Genomic DNA, 14,143 nt, shown 5'->3' with positions numbered 1-14,143 from the left:
TTTCTTTTTTTTTTTTTCTTTTTAAACATTTGAATTCTCGCATCTAATTTTTTTCTAGTTTTTTGTAGTTTTGTCTCCAGTTTTTTCGAACATTGACATTTTTCTAACCTTAATGCAGTGTTGTTTTCGTCAACAATGACGAGAATGAAAATATTTCGTTGACGGAACAATTTTTTTTCATAATGACGAGCTAAAAACGTGGTTTGGGAGACTAGAACCTAACGAGACAAATGCCAGTTTTCACCTGACGAGACAACAACTAAACGAAAATGCCTGACATTTTCATATTGTACGTGGAGTATGTCAGCTTGCATCGTCGCAGTGTTTGAGTCGGGTCACTCATGTGAGATGTGCTGCACTTCCCACTCTCCTCACTGGAGTTTAGGATGTGTTTCAAGCTAGGCTGCCAGCGCTCCATCTTGCTTGTTTGAAAACGCTGATTTGTTTTCTTATCTTGGTGAGAGAATAGGCAATGTTGCTTTAACCTTAAAAGGCCTGTGCGGAGTGATCATCACACATGAAATGTAACTCGCCGCGTTAGCATATCATTCGCACAAGCATTAGCATCAACTTTAGCGTGGCGAGCATCCCTTAGACGCTTGGACAACTTTTTTTTTTTTTAAACATACAGTTCGTGGCTTCTAGGTGGGTTCGATAAAAATAATGTACTGCTTCTCCTGCTGATTGTGTATTATCATCATCACCACATTGGTATTTTCCCTGTAGATGCTAAATATGTTTATTTTTGGACTAAAACTTTTGAATTTTACAACAAAAAAACATTTTGATTTACTGTCGACGAAACTAGACTAAATTTTGTCGACCAGTGTTGCTATGATCAAACTATTTCGTCAACAAACAATTTTCTCATGACGATGACGTCGCGATGACGAGCTAGAAACGTGTCTTCGGAGACTAAAACATAATTAGATGGATGCCAGTTGTCATTTGATGAGTCTGTAGATATAAACATTTTGAGAATTGTCGACTAAAACTCGATGAATTTGAGTTTTTCTTGACTAAAACTAGATGAAGACGAACACATTTTGAAATAAGTATAATATGTGTACGACTAATAAGTATTATTGTCCAAAAGACTAAAGACGAAAATTAAAAGAGCTGCCAAAAACAACACTTGTCAACTAAAACTAGACGAAGACACATTTTGAAATGACTAAATTATGACTAAGTATTTTCGGCCAAAAGACTTAGGACAAACATTTAAATGACTGCCAAAAACAACACTGCATTAATGCATTAATGAAATATATATGAAACACTTTTGGTGCGAAATATTTCGGTTTTACATTTCTGGAGCATAATTAAATATTTTCATCATGTATTTATCATACATATGAAATACGTATATAATTAGGTAATTATTTGTCAAAAAAATTATATTTTGTAATTTTAGAATTTTTAGCTAAGATTTTCAATGTCAGTGCACGCAAGCTTGATTTTTTTTTAAAATTTTAAACAAATATTCAATTTAGCTCAAATATGCCATGAGCGATTTCTACAGATTAGCGAATGACAATTTACAAATGTGCTGTTTTTATTTATGATTGACAGGTGGCATTTAATTGCTGCTCTTAATCAGTCTCTGACCCCAGAATGGGTTTATTTTAAGATCCCTCAGTGGGGGATTCCGTTGCGCATTTCCACAGCAAACGGGATTAAAACAACAGCGTGTTGTTTAAAGAACATGAAGCCGCATTTACTTTTACCAGTCAAGCACTCCACAACATTCCTGTCTGACCGCAAACTTAGGCCAATATGTAAGAGTCTACACACCCATGAAGTCTAAACCTTGTTTATTTCAACTTCCTCTCTTGAAAAACAAAAAACAGCTTTTTTTAAATGGTGAAAAGGGGGTGTGTAGAGTAGCTGGTGTATTCTGTTTGAAGTAGTTGAAATTAATTGAAATTTTTTTTTATAAATATATATATTTAAAATATATAGAATGTTAGAAATTATGCAAATATATAATTTATACAAGACACAATAAAAAAAAAAAAAAACATTAATGAATGTTACAGGGAACACACTAACTTGCTATTGTATTGTCCTTTCAGGGACAATGACCACTACAGTGGGCAGTAGGCCAAGTGACTATTTGTGATCATTAAAAAAATTAAAAATAGGGTTGTCAAACGATTAAACTTTTTAATTGAGTTAATCACAGCTTAAAAATTAATCGTAATTAATCGCAATTCAAACCATCTCTAAAATATGCCATATTTTTCTGTAAATTATTGTTGGAATGAAAAGATAAGAAACAAGACTGATATATACATTCAACATACTGTACATAAGTACGGTATTTGTTTATTATAACAGTAATTCAACAAGATGGCATTAACATTATTAACATTCTGTTAAAGCGATCCATGGATAGAAAGACTTGTAGTTCTTAAAAGATAATTTTATTACAAGTTATAGAAATTTTATATTAAAACCCCTCTTAAAGTGCATGTGACACGAAAAAGCATGTTTATTTCATAATACACGCGGTATTTTATGCCCCTGAATGATATGGGCCGCTTGGATGTGTGTGGAAGCGATCGCTATTTTTATTTAGTTTTTTTAATCCCGCGCCATGAAAATGAGTGACTTCCGGCTTCGGTCTTTCATTGAGGAGGAGGGCGCTGTGACGTGTACGGTAGAAGACGTCCTCTTCACGCTACAGTGTACTGTTGTGTATGAGGACGAAGGATTCAGCTGATTTTGCGGATTAATACGTTTATTGTTCGCATCACGCCAGCCAAACGGCTGCAGAAAAATCATTCTGTATGAGGGAGAGGCGTATGCGCCTTTTTGGAGTTTCAAAAGGTTCCCATTCACCGTGGATATTTACTGTGGGACCATTGGACTTACGAGGAAGTGAGTAAACATCTTGTTTTGTATTATGTCAAATACGAATACAGCGATTACAAAGTAAACACTACAAACTTCCTTTAAATGAAGGACTACTTACGTTTGATCATTGATAGGCATGTAAAAAGCTCTCCTAATGCTCATTAGCAGCAGCACGTTAGCTGCACAACAACTCCAGCCACCCTCCTCCGGGGAATGAACTGTAAATTGCTCTCCGCCGGGCGGTTTGCAGATCCGCGAAGACAATCGACAACCGGGTCGTCATGTCAAATAATCCAGGATAGTTATGTGTGATTTTCCGCTTCGAAGACTTTGAAACATCACTCGGTTCGGGTTCGCATGTCGGCTAGCTGTCACGCCTTCTGGTTTGTTTACATTCGCCGAAGCCAGGGAAGGGAAATGACATATGTCCTATTTAGGTTTCATAAAATATCGTTCGGGAGGTGCGGCAGTAAAGGTGAAGTCGACAGTTTTGACCATTATGGAGTAATTTTGCCATGTCGTCCTGAATAAATGCATTTTTATTATTTCATATTCCATTCAGCACAAGACTGTTATTTGTCATGACCATGCCATTTATTTAGCAATTGGGGAAAATACTTGGATAAAAAGAATATCCTGTAAAAATATTGAAGTAAAGAGACAGAAACAATGACATTTTGCCGCTTTCTTCGTCGCCTTTTCCTCATTGTGAGTAGTTCCCCCTCGACGGGCTGACTGGTCCTTCTCAAGCCATTTATATAGCTATTGGGGAAAAATACTTGGATAAAAAGAATATCCTGTAAAAATATTGGAGTAGAGAGACTGAAACAATGACATTTTGCGGCTTTCTTTGTCGCGTTTTCCTCGTTCTGAATAATTCCCCCTCAATGGGCTGAATAGTAAAACCGATGAGCCCAGTCTACCGCTGACGTCATCCACCTGTTGGGGACGCTAAAGCCCTATAATGGTAGGCGTGGCTATCCGGCAGATTAAAAGACTAATTTCTCGTCATCTGTGCTTTGCTAAATTGTTGTATATAGTCGAATCGTCTCAAAATATGCTTCTAATTCACATAATAATGCCATTTAAGACTTTTTTTCTCGTGTCGTATGCTCTTTAATGTTTTCGTTATAATAAAATTTGTAAAATTTTCAATCAAAAAATTAGTAGCTCGCCATTTTTTATGTCAATAATTACACAATGATCATGGTGCTGAAACCCATAAAATCAGTCGGACCCAAGCGCCAGCAGAGGGCGACAAAACACGAAAAAACACAAGTAACAAGTGGACATGACACTGTGCTGTCATTTTAATCTGTTTGAGCGGGGCATGTGCGTTAAATGCGTCAAATATTTCAACGTGATTAATTTAAAAAATTAATTACCGCCCATTAATGCGATAATTTTGACAGCCTTAATATATATATATATATATATATATATATATATATATATATATATATACAGGGGTGCACATAATTTTTTTGCCCAGGTTCTCAGAGGAGGACCTGGAGATGTGACTTAGTCCTCATTGAGCTTGAGAGCCGACCCGCCTGATGCGATAAATTTATAACAAGCTTTACTTAGAGCCAATTAACTTTAATTAATTATATTAACAATTAATGTGTGATTAACATCAACTGGCACAACAAAATTGCCATTACTTTGAAGTGAAATGTAAAGAAATAAAAAGCACCAATTCAAAATAAAGGGCATTATGCGGCTCCCACATTAACTCCAAGCCTTTTTAAAAGTGGGATGTCCTCCTCATAAGACCTCATTGAACGTGCATGTTTAGCTTTGTAAAATGCGAGCAAAAACACGTTTGTCAGTGCATGTCGCTGTTCATTACCTTTATTCCGCCCTATTCCGCCACTTGTCCATAGGGCGAGTGGGGTCCTGTTTGACATCGATAGTTTGCTTAATTGCCACATGCTCTCTGTTTTTTTCGTGCTTTTCAAAGTTTGGATGGCTGAAATTCTTTGACCCTACACAAAATGTGCTGCTCTTATCGGCGACATTGGGATTCTCACGGCACATTTTGTACCGCATTTCCGTGCGAGCATCATTTGCTTCTAGCCATGGTACCTCCTGTAGCCACTTTTCAGCAAAAGTCCTTTTTTTCGGTAGCTCCGGTGACGTCTCTGTCGTCTGTCTCTTTTGACGGGGGTGGGGGAACACGGAAGTAATTACTCAGTGTGGCCTGCTTCTTCGACATTTTGAGAAGTTATTTTGTCGTGTCCGCCACAAATACAGTGGTCAGCCATCGGTACGCAAAAGCGTATGGAAGCCGTTGAGGGCCAGCACGTTTGTCTATTTCCAATACGCATGCGCGCATGCGGACCACTTATGTGCACCCCTGTATATATATATATTTCCACAAAAAAAGTTTTTTGTATATATTGCGCAAATGTATCATTTATACAAGACACAATATAAAATTACATTAATAAATGTTACAGGGAACCTTCTATTTAACCTTTTCAGGGACAATGTTCACTACAGTGGGCAGTAGGCCAAGTGACTATTTGTGGTCATTAAAAAAAATAAAAAATATATATATTTATATATTTAGTTTATATTAATTTTATTATTAATAGGTATTGTATTTTTTGATGACTGAATTAATGAATTAATATGTTTATAAAATCTAAATGATTTATTATTTTTTTTCATTAGTTGTTGTAGTAGTTAACTAATTGCATGCCATTGACAGCGATAGAAATCCAATTCATTATAACTGGGAGGGGCGAGTTAATGAATGTAATAAAATGTATATATATTTTTTTAAATTAAAAAATCTTTTATTTTCAAATATTCTTAGCATTTTTTGGGAGTTTTCTATTGATCCTTTTATTTATTTGTTTTTTTAAAAGAAAAATGTTTTTGATTTTTGTATGTTAAGGTTTTCTCAGGGATTTTTTGCCGTATTTTTCAATTTTGTATTTAGTCCCCCCACCCTCCCCACCAGTCCATAACACTTTTAATTGTTTTTTTTTATTTTTACCATTTTTAAAATATAATTTTCATTTTTTATATTTTTGTTAATTGTAAATTCTTACATCACGGAGTTAACAAAACAACCACTCAACTTTACAACTTTCATGAAGTTTCCATATTAAATGGCCACTTTGCTGTAGCTTTAGAGCTTTTTTTGGGAGGGTGTGATGCCTCAAAAGCTTAATTACTGTCACGAGCTGGTTCTCACGGTCGCCGACAACAACATGACGGGACAGTGTGTGTTTGTGTGTGTGTGTTCTTGCATGCTTGAATAAATGATGACACGGGCCCTTCACGCGGCCTTTGAAAGCATTGATCCTAGAATAGACCTGATAAAATATTAACAGGACCTGATTTTTAACGCTGGCTGCACGTTTGTATGGATTTCGGATGACAGAAGGCGGAGCTCGCGTTCTGTCGCCCTTTGTTTTAAAAGCAGCGGTGGGTGACTCGGCATATACGCTTTTGGCGTGGCCTCATTTCAGCTCACACTGCAAGAGAGTTTGTGTGATGGTCGTCATTTATTGTACTGTTAAGTTTTAACTTGTTTGTTCATGGATATGTGATTGGAAATCGGGAGATCATGTCATTTTCAAAGGATTGGAATCGGGTAAAATAAATGATCGGATGTTTAAAATGTATTTATTTTTATGTATTAACTCATTGTCTGTCATTGATGGCGATAGACGTCCAGTCCTTTTTGACCGGGAGGGCGGCAGCGATTGTTCGATCGCAGCACTTCTCGGTGGCAGTGAATGAGTTAAAGGCTATAAGCAACCAAATAATCCAGAGGCATAGAATTCATAATGCCAGTGGTATGGAGGGATTATTTGTTTACCAACAGCAAAGCCTGGTTTATACCTGTCGCGTTCAACGTTCCATAGGGAAACGTGATGCGTGGAGGTCATCTGGTACGGGTTTTTAACAATGTACACTCTGTGCTGCTCCGTTTAGCTCTGTGCGGCTTGCCAGACTACATGGGGCAGCAAAAATGTCTATGGCATACGAGCAACTTCATAAAAGAGAGAATCCATTTTCCTGCAAAGTAGGGGAGCTTCTTTGTTGTTTGATGCCATTGTCATCCTAGTGGTCTTTATCGACCAAATCATATACATGTTTGTACTAGTGATCTTCTGCAATTAGCAGTTCGTCCGCAATGTTTTGTCACAGGAGTTGATGAATCCTCTCCTGTAAATCGCTATCGATAGATCATCAAAATCGGGTGACTCGGACTCACATGCAAAAATATTTAATGGGGATGTTCCTATTTCCTAATTGGCAATAGTAAAGTCTAAATATTTGAAATGTTGTTCACATTTTTGCATAATTTTTTTTTTTTCTCTCTCTGTTTCACTGGTGGTCGAGTGGGTCGTCTTTTGACCAAAGGGTCAGGGTCTTGAAATTAGCTCTCACTTGTGCATATTGTCTTTGTGTTCTTGTCCAACCCCAGTCTCCCTCAGTATTTTAAATATTTTGCATATACGTAATTTTGCAGCAGCTGTTTTTATGGTGATTCTTTTTCTTGCTGTAATAACTGTTTGCAATTTTAATCTTGAATGAAAAACGCTTACCCCGCCCACCGACCGGTCCACGCCCAAATGTCCAACCCGGTGATGGTAAATCATTAATGAACTGCTCCTGTCTTGGTTCGCATTTGAGTCGATGACACAAGGTTAGTTGGGTCTTGGTACGCCTTCCCTTTAAAAGTGTGAAGCGTGCCCATCATGCGTCTGGCGCTGGACATTTGCGGGCATTTTGCCAAGACAACTTTATCTCCCCCAGTCGATGAGGTGAGCTTGAGGAGGCTGCCATTTTCTTTCATTGCTTTGTTGTTCTGAAGGCGCCAAAGCAGGAGTAATTGCATGACGGCTTTCAAAGAACAGGATGTTGCCGGCAGGCTTCTCGTCGACTTGAGGATGCGGAAGAGGTTGGGAGTTAATGAGCTTGTTTCTATTCACAGCAGCCTGTTTGTTATGCAGCGCGAGAGCCGACGCGTGGTTGTGTGCAGGCACATAGAAGACTGTACCTTCTCGTAACGTACTTTGACTTTGGCTTGGGGTTTTTCATTTGGTTGATCATGGAGACGAAGAAGTTATTTTTTATTTTTACTTTTTTTTTAACTATAGTTTTAAACTATAGTTTTTTTTATTGGGAAATATTTTGCTGATATTAAAAGAAGTATTTTGTATATTTATATACAGGGTGTTCCAAAATGGTTGACCCCATTCTAAATGCCCTTATCTCAGAAACTACATGATAGATCTTACAAAATGCCTTATCAAAATGCCTTTTGAAGTGAACGGCATTTCTTAACCTGAAAAGCTAGAAATGCCAAATGTTTCACACAAAAAGTTTTCTACACAAGCTGTGAAAATTTGAGGTCAGTCCAATGGAAATTGTCAAAATTATTGGCCTACAAAATGGGGTCAAACATTTTGGAAAACCCTGTAATTTTGTGTTTTCTGTATTTTTGTGTGTGTTTTTCATCTGATGTTGTGTTTTCACTTCATTAGTTTTTTAATTTAAAAAAAAATATTTTAGTATAGTTTTTCATACATTTTTTTAAAGGGAACCACTGACAGAAAGACTTGTAGTTCATAAAAGATAAATGTTAGTATGAGTTCCAATAATTTGATAATCAACCCCTCTTAGTGTTTTCGTTTTTATTAAACTGAAAAATTAGTTTAACTAGTAAGTCGCCATTGTTGTTGACAACGCAATACAGTGACATCACTGGGCAGTACTGCCGTACTTCCACAGTGTCACTCGTTAGCTACATAAACATGTCGTCTTTTCTGTCCTTCCAATTTGAACCAGAGCAGAAAAGTGTTGAGAAGGACAGCTCTGTCGATATTTCACAAAGCGAGCAGCAAAAGCAATTAAATGAAGTCTCAAGCGGGATTCGAACCTGCGTTTTATCGTGCAACAGACGAGCACTTATACCACAGGACTACCGCGTGACATTAGAGTCATGATTTTCCTAATAAAGCAATCGCAACCCACATGCGCTGTCTGACTATGCGGTAAAACCTGAAAGGGAAATGCAACTGAAAAGACAGTGCAGCTGGCTTGCCCACAGAATTAAAAAACGTGGCTCACTTTAGACAGCAAGCAGACAACAAGAACATGGGGATTGTGTAAAAGGGTTTATTGAACACACAAGAAAACATGATCGCGAAAAGGGGAGACTCAAAAAGGGTCCGTGACAGTAGGTTGGGATCAATTAAAAAAAAAAAAAAAAACGAGGGAAAACCGCGGTGAGAGGCGGACAAACAAAGAAAAAAACAAGGCACTGATGTAACTAGTAACGAAGGGATATACAAACTGTCAAATGGCAGCAAGTCAATACCTCGGCAAGCCACCTAGGATCGGTTTAAAGACACTGCTGATGAGCTAGAATTAGACGCAGGTACGATGTACCTGTAACAAAACAATCTGACCAGCAACAGAATGTGACAAAGTCATGCCGGTCATCACACTAGCTTCGCTTGCTAGCTAGCACAGCATTTCTCCCAGTCGGGCCAACCGCGTCATTTTTCCGAGCGTTCATTGCAAGCGTAAAACATGGTGCCCTCCGTAGGTCAAACCATGTTTTTAAATCAATGGAAATCATATATATGTTTCTAATAACATATTTTAGTAAGAGACAACTGTGACTTATTAGAGCCTACAAGTCTTTAAGTCTGAGAATCCCTTTAAGGTAATAAAATAAAATTAATATAGTATTGAACATTTACAGAGCCATTAAAGGGACATTGACAAAAATAACAAATTTAAACCATCAGGTGCGCTAAGCTAAGGCACTAATTGAGTCCAAGATTGAAGTAAGGCTCAACTAAATCCTTTATTATCATATTTAGCAGGCAGAAACTGCTAGTGTACGATGTGTCCCTGAGTTTAGCCTAAAACGATAAACAAACGAGGATCTAAGTACAACTAAAGAAAAACTGGCTAGCTTGCATAGCAAACGTCCGCTAGCTTCAATGCTATAGCTGCTAATGTTTACCGGATTGTTTCTGGTGCGCACGAGATGTTTTAAATTTATTTTATATCTGTCGATGTGTCGTTAGGGGCTCCGTATAACATTATATATACAGTATGATATTTATATGTCAACTAATGCAAGATTCAATTAATATTCTTTCAATTACATTAAATATTTCAGTTTACTTCTGTATTTTTTTTCTTTGTCAACTTAATATTTTTGCCTGTGCAATTGTTTTTGTTTAATATTTTTATAATTTTTTCATTTGCTCTGCAATTTTTTCTGTTTGTTGATTCATCGAATTTTGTATTTAATCCAATAATACATTTGTCATCTCATACATTTGCAATATTTTCAAGTCACGTTTCCAGAAAGTTCATTTAACTTCTTATAGTTCAGCTTAAATGTGTCTTTTTCCTCATTTGTACTTGGCTTACTCTGTGGAATTGTTGTTCATTTGAAAGCCAAATTGTTGAATTTCGTCTTGATTGGGCGAGCTTGTTGGCTTATGGTGGCAAGATACGCGCTTCACGGCATCGACTCGTCAGAAATCCCCAGAACTTTTAAACAACTCGTCAATTTCTTTCCCCAGGCTACCGAGAACGAACCCGGCGACATGGACCTGAGCGGCCTGCCGGAGACGGCAGTAGACTCTGAAGAGGACGATGACGAAGAGGACATCGAGCGGGCGTCCGATCCTCTCATGAGCCGGGATATTGTCCGAGACTGCCTGGAGAAGGACCCCATGGACAGGACGGACGACGACATAGGTGAGAGGACAGTACACGCGTGCTTGGACAAAGTATTGATGATAACGTATATATTTGACACGAGTAAGTTTTTATGCTCCCTGTGGCCAAAATACACCCTCCCACCAATGAGTTGCCACTCTCCCACTTCAAATGGATTGGACGTCTAGCACCATCAATGGCTGGCAATTTGTTAACAAATGTACATAAAGTCCCTCATTTTGAATCCTGCGGCTTACAATGCTGGCCGAAAGTATTGGCACCCCTGCAATTCTGTCAGATATTGCTCAATTTCTCCCAGAAAATGATTGCAATTACGAATGCTTTGGTAGTAATATCTTCATTTATTTAGCTTGCAATGAAAAAACACAAAAGAGAATGGGAAAAAATCATTATCATTTTACACAAAACTCCAAAAATGGGCTGGACAAAAGTATTGGCACCCTTTGAAAAATCATGTGATGCTTCTCTATTTGTGTAATTAACAGCACCTGTTACTTACCTGTTGCACTTAACAGGTAGTGGCAATAACTAAATAACACTTGCAGCCAGTTAAAATGGATTAAAGTTGACTCAACCTCTGTCCTGTTTCCTGGTGTGTACCACATTGAGCATGGAGAAAAGAAAGAGGACCAAAGAACTGTCTGAGGACTTTAGAAGCAAACTTGTGAGGAAGCATGGGCAATCTCAAGGCTACAAGTCCATCTCCAAAAACCTGTATGTTCCTGTGTCTCGCGTGCGCAGTGTTATCAATAAGTGTAAAGCCCATGGCATTGGGGCTAACCTCCCTAGATGTGGACGGAAAAGAAAAATTGACGAGAGATTTCAACGAAAGATCGTGAAAGAACCTCTACTAACATCCAAACAAGTTTGAGCTGTCCTGCTGTCCGAGGGTACAACAGTGTCAACCCGTACTATCCGTCGGCATCTGAATGAAAAGGGACTGTATGGTAGGATATCCAGGACCCCCTTCTGACCCAGAGACATAAAAAAGCCAGGCACGAAGACCCCCTTCTGACCCAGAGACATAAAAAAGCCGGGCTGGAGTTTGCCAAAACTTACCTGAGAAAGCCAAAAATGTTTTGGAAGAATGCTCTCTGGTTAGATGAGACAAAAGTAGAGCTTTTTGGGAAAAGGCATCGACATAGAGTTTACAGGGGAAAAACGGGCCTTTAAAGAAAAGAACACGGTCCCCACAGTCAATTATGGCAGAGGTTCCCTGATGTTTTGGGTAGGGCTGTCAAAATTATAGCGTTTTTAAAATTAATCACCTTAAAATATTTGACGCATTTAACGCACATGCCCCGCTCCAACAGATTAAAGTGACAGCACAGTGTAACATCCACTTGTTATTTGTGTTTTTAGGTGTTTTGTCGCCCTCTGCTGGCACTTTTGTGTGACTGATTTTATGGGTTTCAGCACCATGAGCACTGTGACATCAACAATGGCGAGCTACTAGTTTATTTTTTTGAATGAAAATTTTACAAATTTTATCAAAACGAAAACATTAAGAGGGGTTTTAATATAAAAATTCTATAACTTGTACTAACATTTATCTTTTAAGAACTACAAAATCCATGGATCGCTTTAACAGAATGTTAATAATGTTAATGCCATCTTGTTGATTTATTGTTATAATAAACAAATACAGTACTTATGTACCGTATGTTAAATGTATATATCCGTCTTGTGTATTTCCATTCCAACAATAATTTACAGAAAAATATGGCATATTTTATAGATGGTGTGAATTGCGATTAATTACGATTAATTAATTTTTAAGCTGCAATTAACTCGATTAAAAACTTTAATCGTTTGACAGCCCTAGTTTTGGGGTTGCTTAGCCTCTGGCACTGGACTGCTTGACCGTGTGCATGGCATTATGAAGTCTGAAGACTACCAACAAATTTTGCAGCATAATATAGAAAAAAGCGGCATGGAAAATGAATGAATGAATGAATGAATGAATGAATATAGGGCCCAGTGTGAGAAAGCTGGGTCTCCCTCAGAGAACACATGTGGAAAATGGCATTTTGGAGAAGGCACCCTTCAAATCTCAGAGACCTGGAGCAGTTAGCCAAAGAAGAATGGCTTAAAATTCCAGCAGAGCATTGTAAGAAACTCATCGATGGATACCGGAAGCGGTTGTTCGCAGTTATTTTGTCTAAAGGTTGTGCTTTGAAGCATTAGGCTGAGGGTGCCAATACTTTTGTCCGGCCCATTTTTGGAGTTTTGTGTGAAACGATAATAATAATGATAATGTAAGCAAAATAAAAGAAGATACTACTACCAAAGCATTTGTAATTGCAATCATTTTCTGGGAGAAATGAGCATTATCTGACAGAATTGCAGGGGTGCCAATACTTTTGGCCAGCAGTGTATATAATGCTTTTGCTCAACTCAGATTCCCATAAACTTTTTCAATTCGCTATCATCAAAGCTGTGACTGTGCGACGTATTAGCCACATTTCAGGATGCTTGATGTTGAGGAGACTAGGAGGAGGAGGAGGAGGACGTGTCGGTTGTAGTGAGAGGAAGAGCGAGTGCCCTCTTCATCCTCCTCCTCCTTCATCTCGCCCGCAGCAGCCTGCCCACCTACCCACCCACCAGCCTTCCCTCCTTCATGCCAGCAGGCTTTTTCTAGGTCACTCTCGGCACATCCTGCAGCCTCAGCTCACCCTGCGCATCAAACATTCAAACGCTTCCTTCCGCACACGCGATACCTGCTTGTTGCCGTGACAACCACGGGTCACTGCGGACATGCTTGCATCAGTAGAAGAAAATAGTCTGAATTTAGATTTTTTGGGCTGGGTTAAATATTTGGGGCATTCGGAACACGCGAAAGAAACAGTTAAGAACCTCAGTAATATTATTATTGAGTATTGTTAGGCCCGGTGTTGCTCGTGTTTGTGTATTGTGAACACAATACAACCGAATGGCAGATTAAAGATACAGTGATCCCTCGCAGTACTTTATTTACCTGTCCCGATCCAATCACGTACTTTCTCACTCTCGCTCCTGCTACTTTTCTTGGTCAGGCAATGCACTGGAGTTGCTTATTAAAGTTAACGATGATTGACACATTTAAGGTTTGATCTTGCCAGAGACTCTTGGAAGCCAAAACATGCATGTGTCAGCATCATTTAACTTGTTAAACAGTTGCTCTTGCAACTCATTGTGTGTAAGTGAGCAGCTTTAGCTGGTTTGAGTGGACTTATTCATTGAAACATTTTTCTTTTTTTTTTTTGTTTTTTAAATTGATTGAGCGTCTACCTTTTTTCTTATTTAGAAATAATTCAGTCGGACAGTAACATGTTTAGAAGTTGAAGTTCTTAAAAACCATTTATGAATAGGGTTGTTCCGATCATGTTTTTTTGCTCCCGATCCGATCCCGATCGTTTTAATTTGAATATCTGCCGATCCCGATATTTCCCGATCCGATTGCTTTTTTTTGCTCCCGATTCAATTCCAATCATTCCCGATAATTTTTCACGATCATATACATTTTGGCAATGCATTAAGAAAAAAATGAATAAAACTCGGACGAATA

General features: G+C 38.2%; 1 protein-coding gene across 10 annotated transcripts in view; it reads left to right on the top strand.

The window, feature by feature from the left end:
* The window catches only part of rapgef2b (Rap guanine nucleotide exchange factor 2b), a 247,410-nt gene that overhangs the window by 190,105 nt on the left and 43,162 nt on the right, over positions 1–14,143 (top strand). For 9 of the 10 annotated variants that reach the window (XM_057849822.1, XM_057849819.1, XM_057849816.1 and 6 more), the window contains one exon: positions 10,437–10,614. In XM_057849822.1, coding sequence (XP_057705805.1) covers positions 10,437–10,614 — 178 coding nt within the window. Of the gene's footprint in view, positions 1–5,521; positions 7,650–10,436; positions 10,615–14,143 lie in introns of those variants that run through there. The other variant, XM_057849825.1, reaches the window with a different exon arrangement.

Source organism: Corythoichthys intestinalis, chromosome 11 (genome assembly GCF_030265065.1).
Source record: "Corythoichthys intestinalis isolate RoL2023-P3 chromosome 11, ASM3026506v1, whole genome shotgun sequence".
NCBI classification, from domain to species: domain Eukaryota; kingdom Metazoa; phylum Chordata; class Actinopteri; order Syngnathiformes; family Syngnathidae; genus Corythoichthys; species Corythoichthys intestinalis.
The sequence above is the reverse complement of the archived record's forward strand: the minus strand, read 5'-3'. Positions and strand labels throughout refer to the sequence as shown.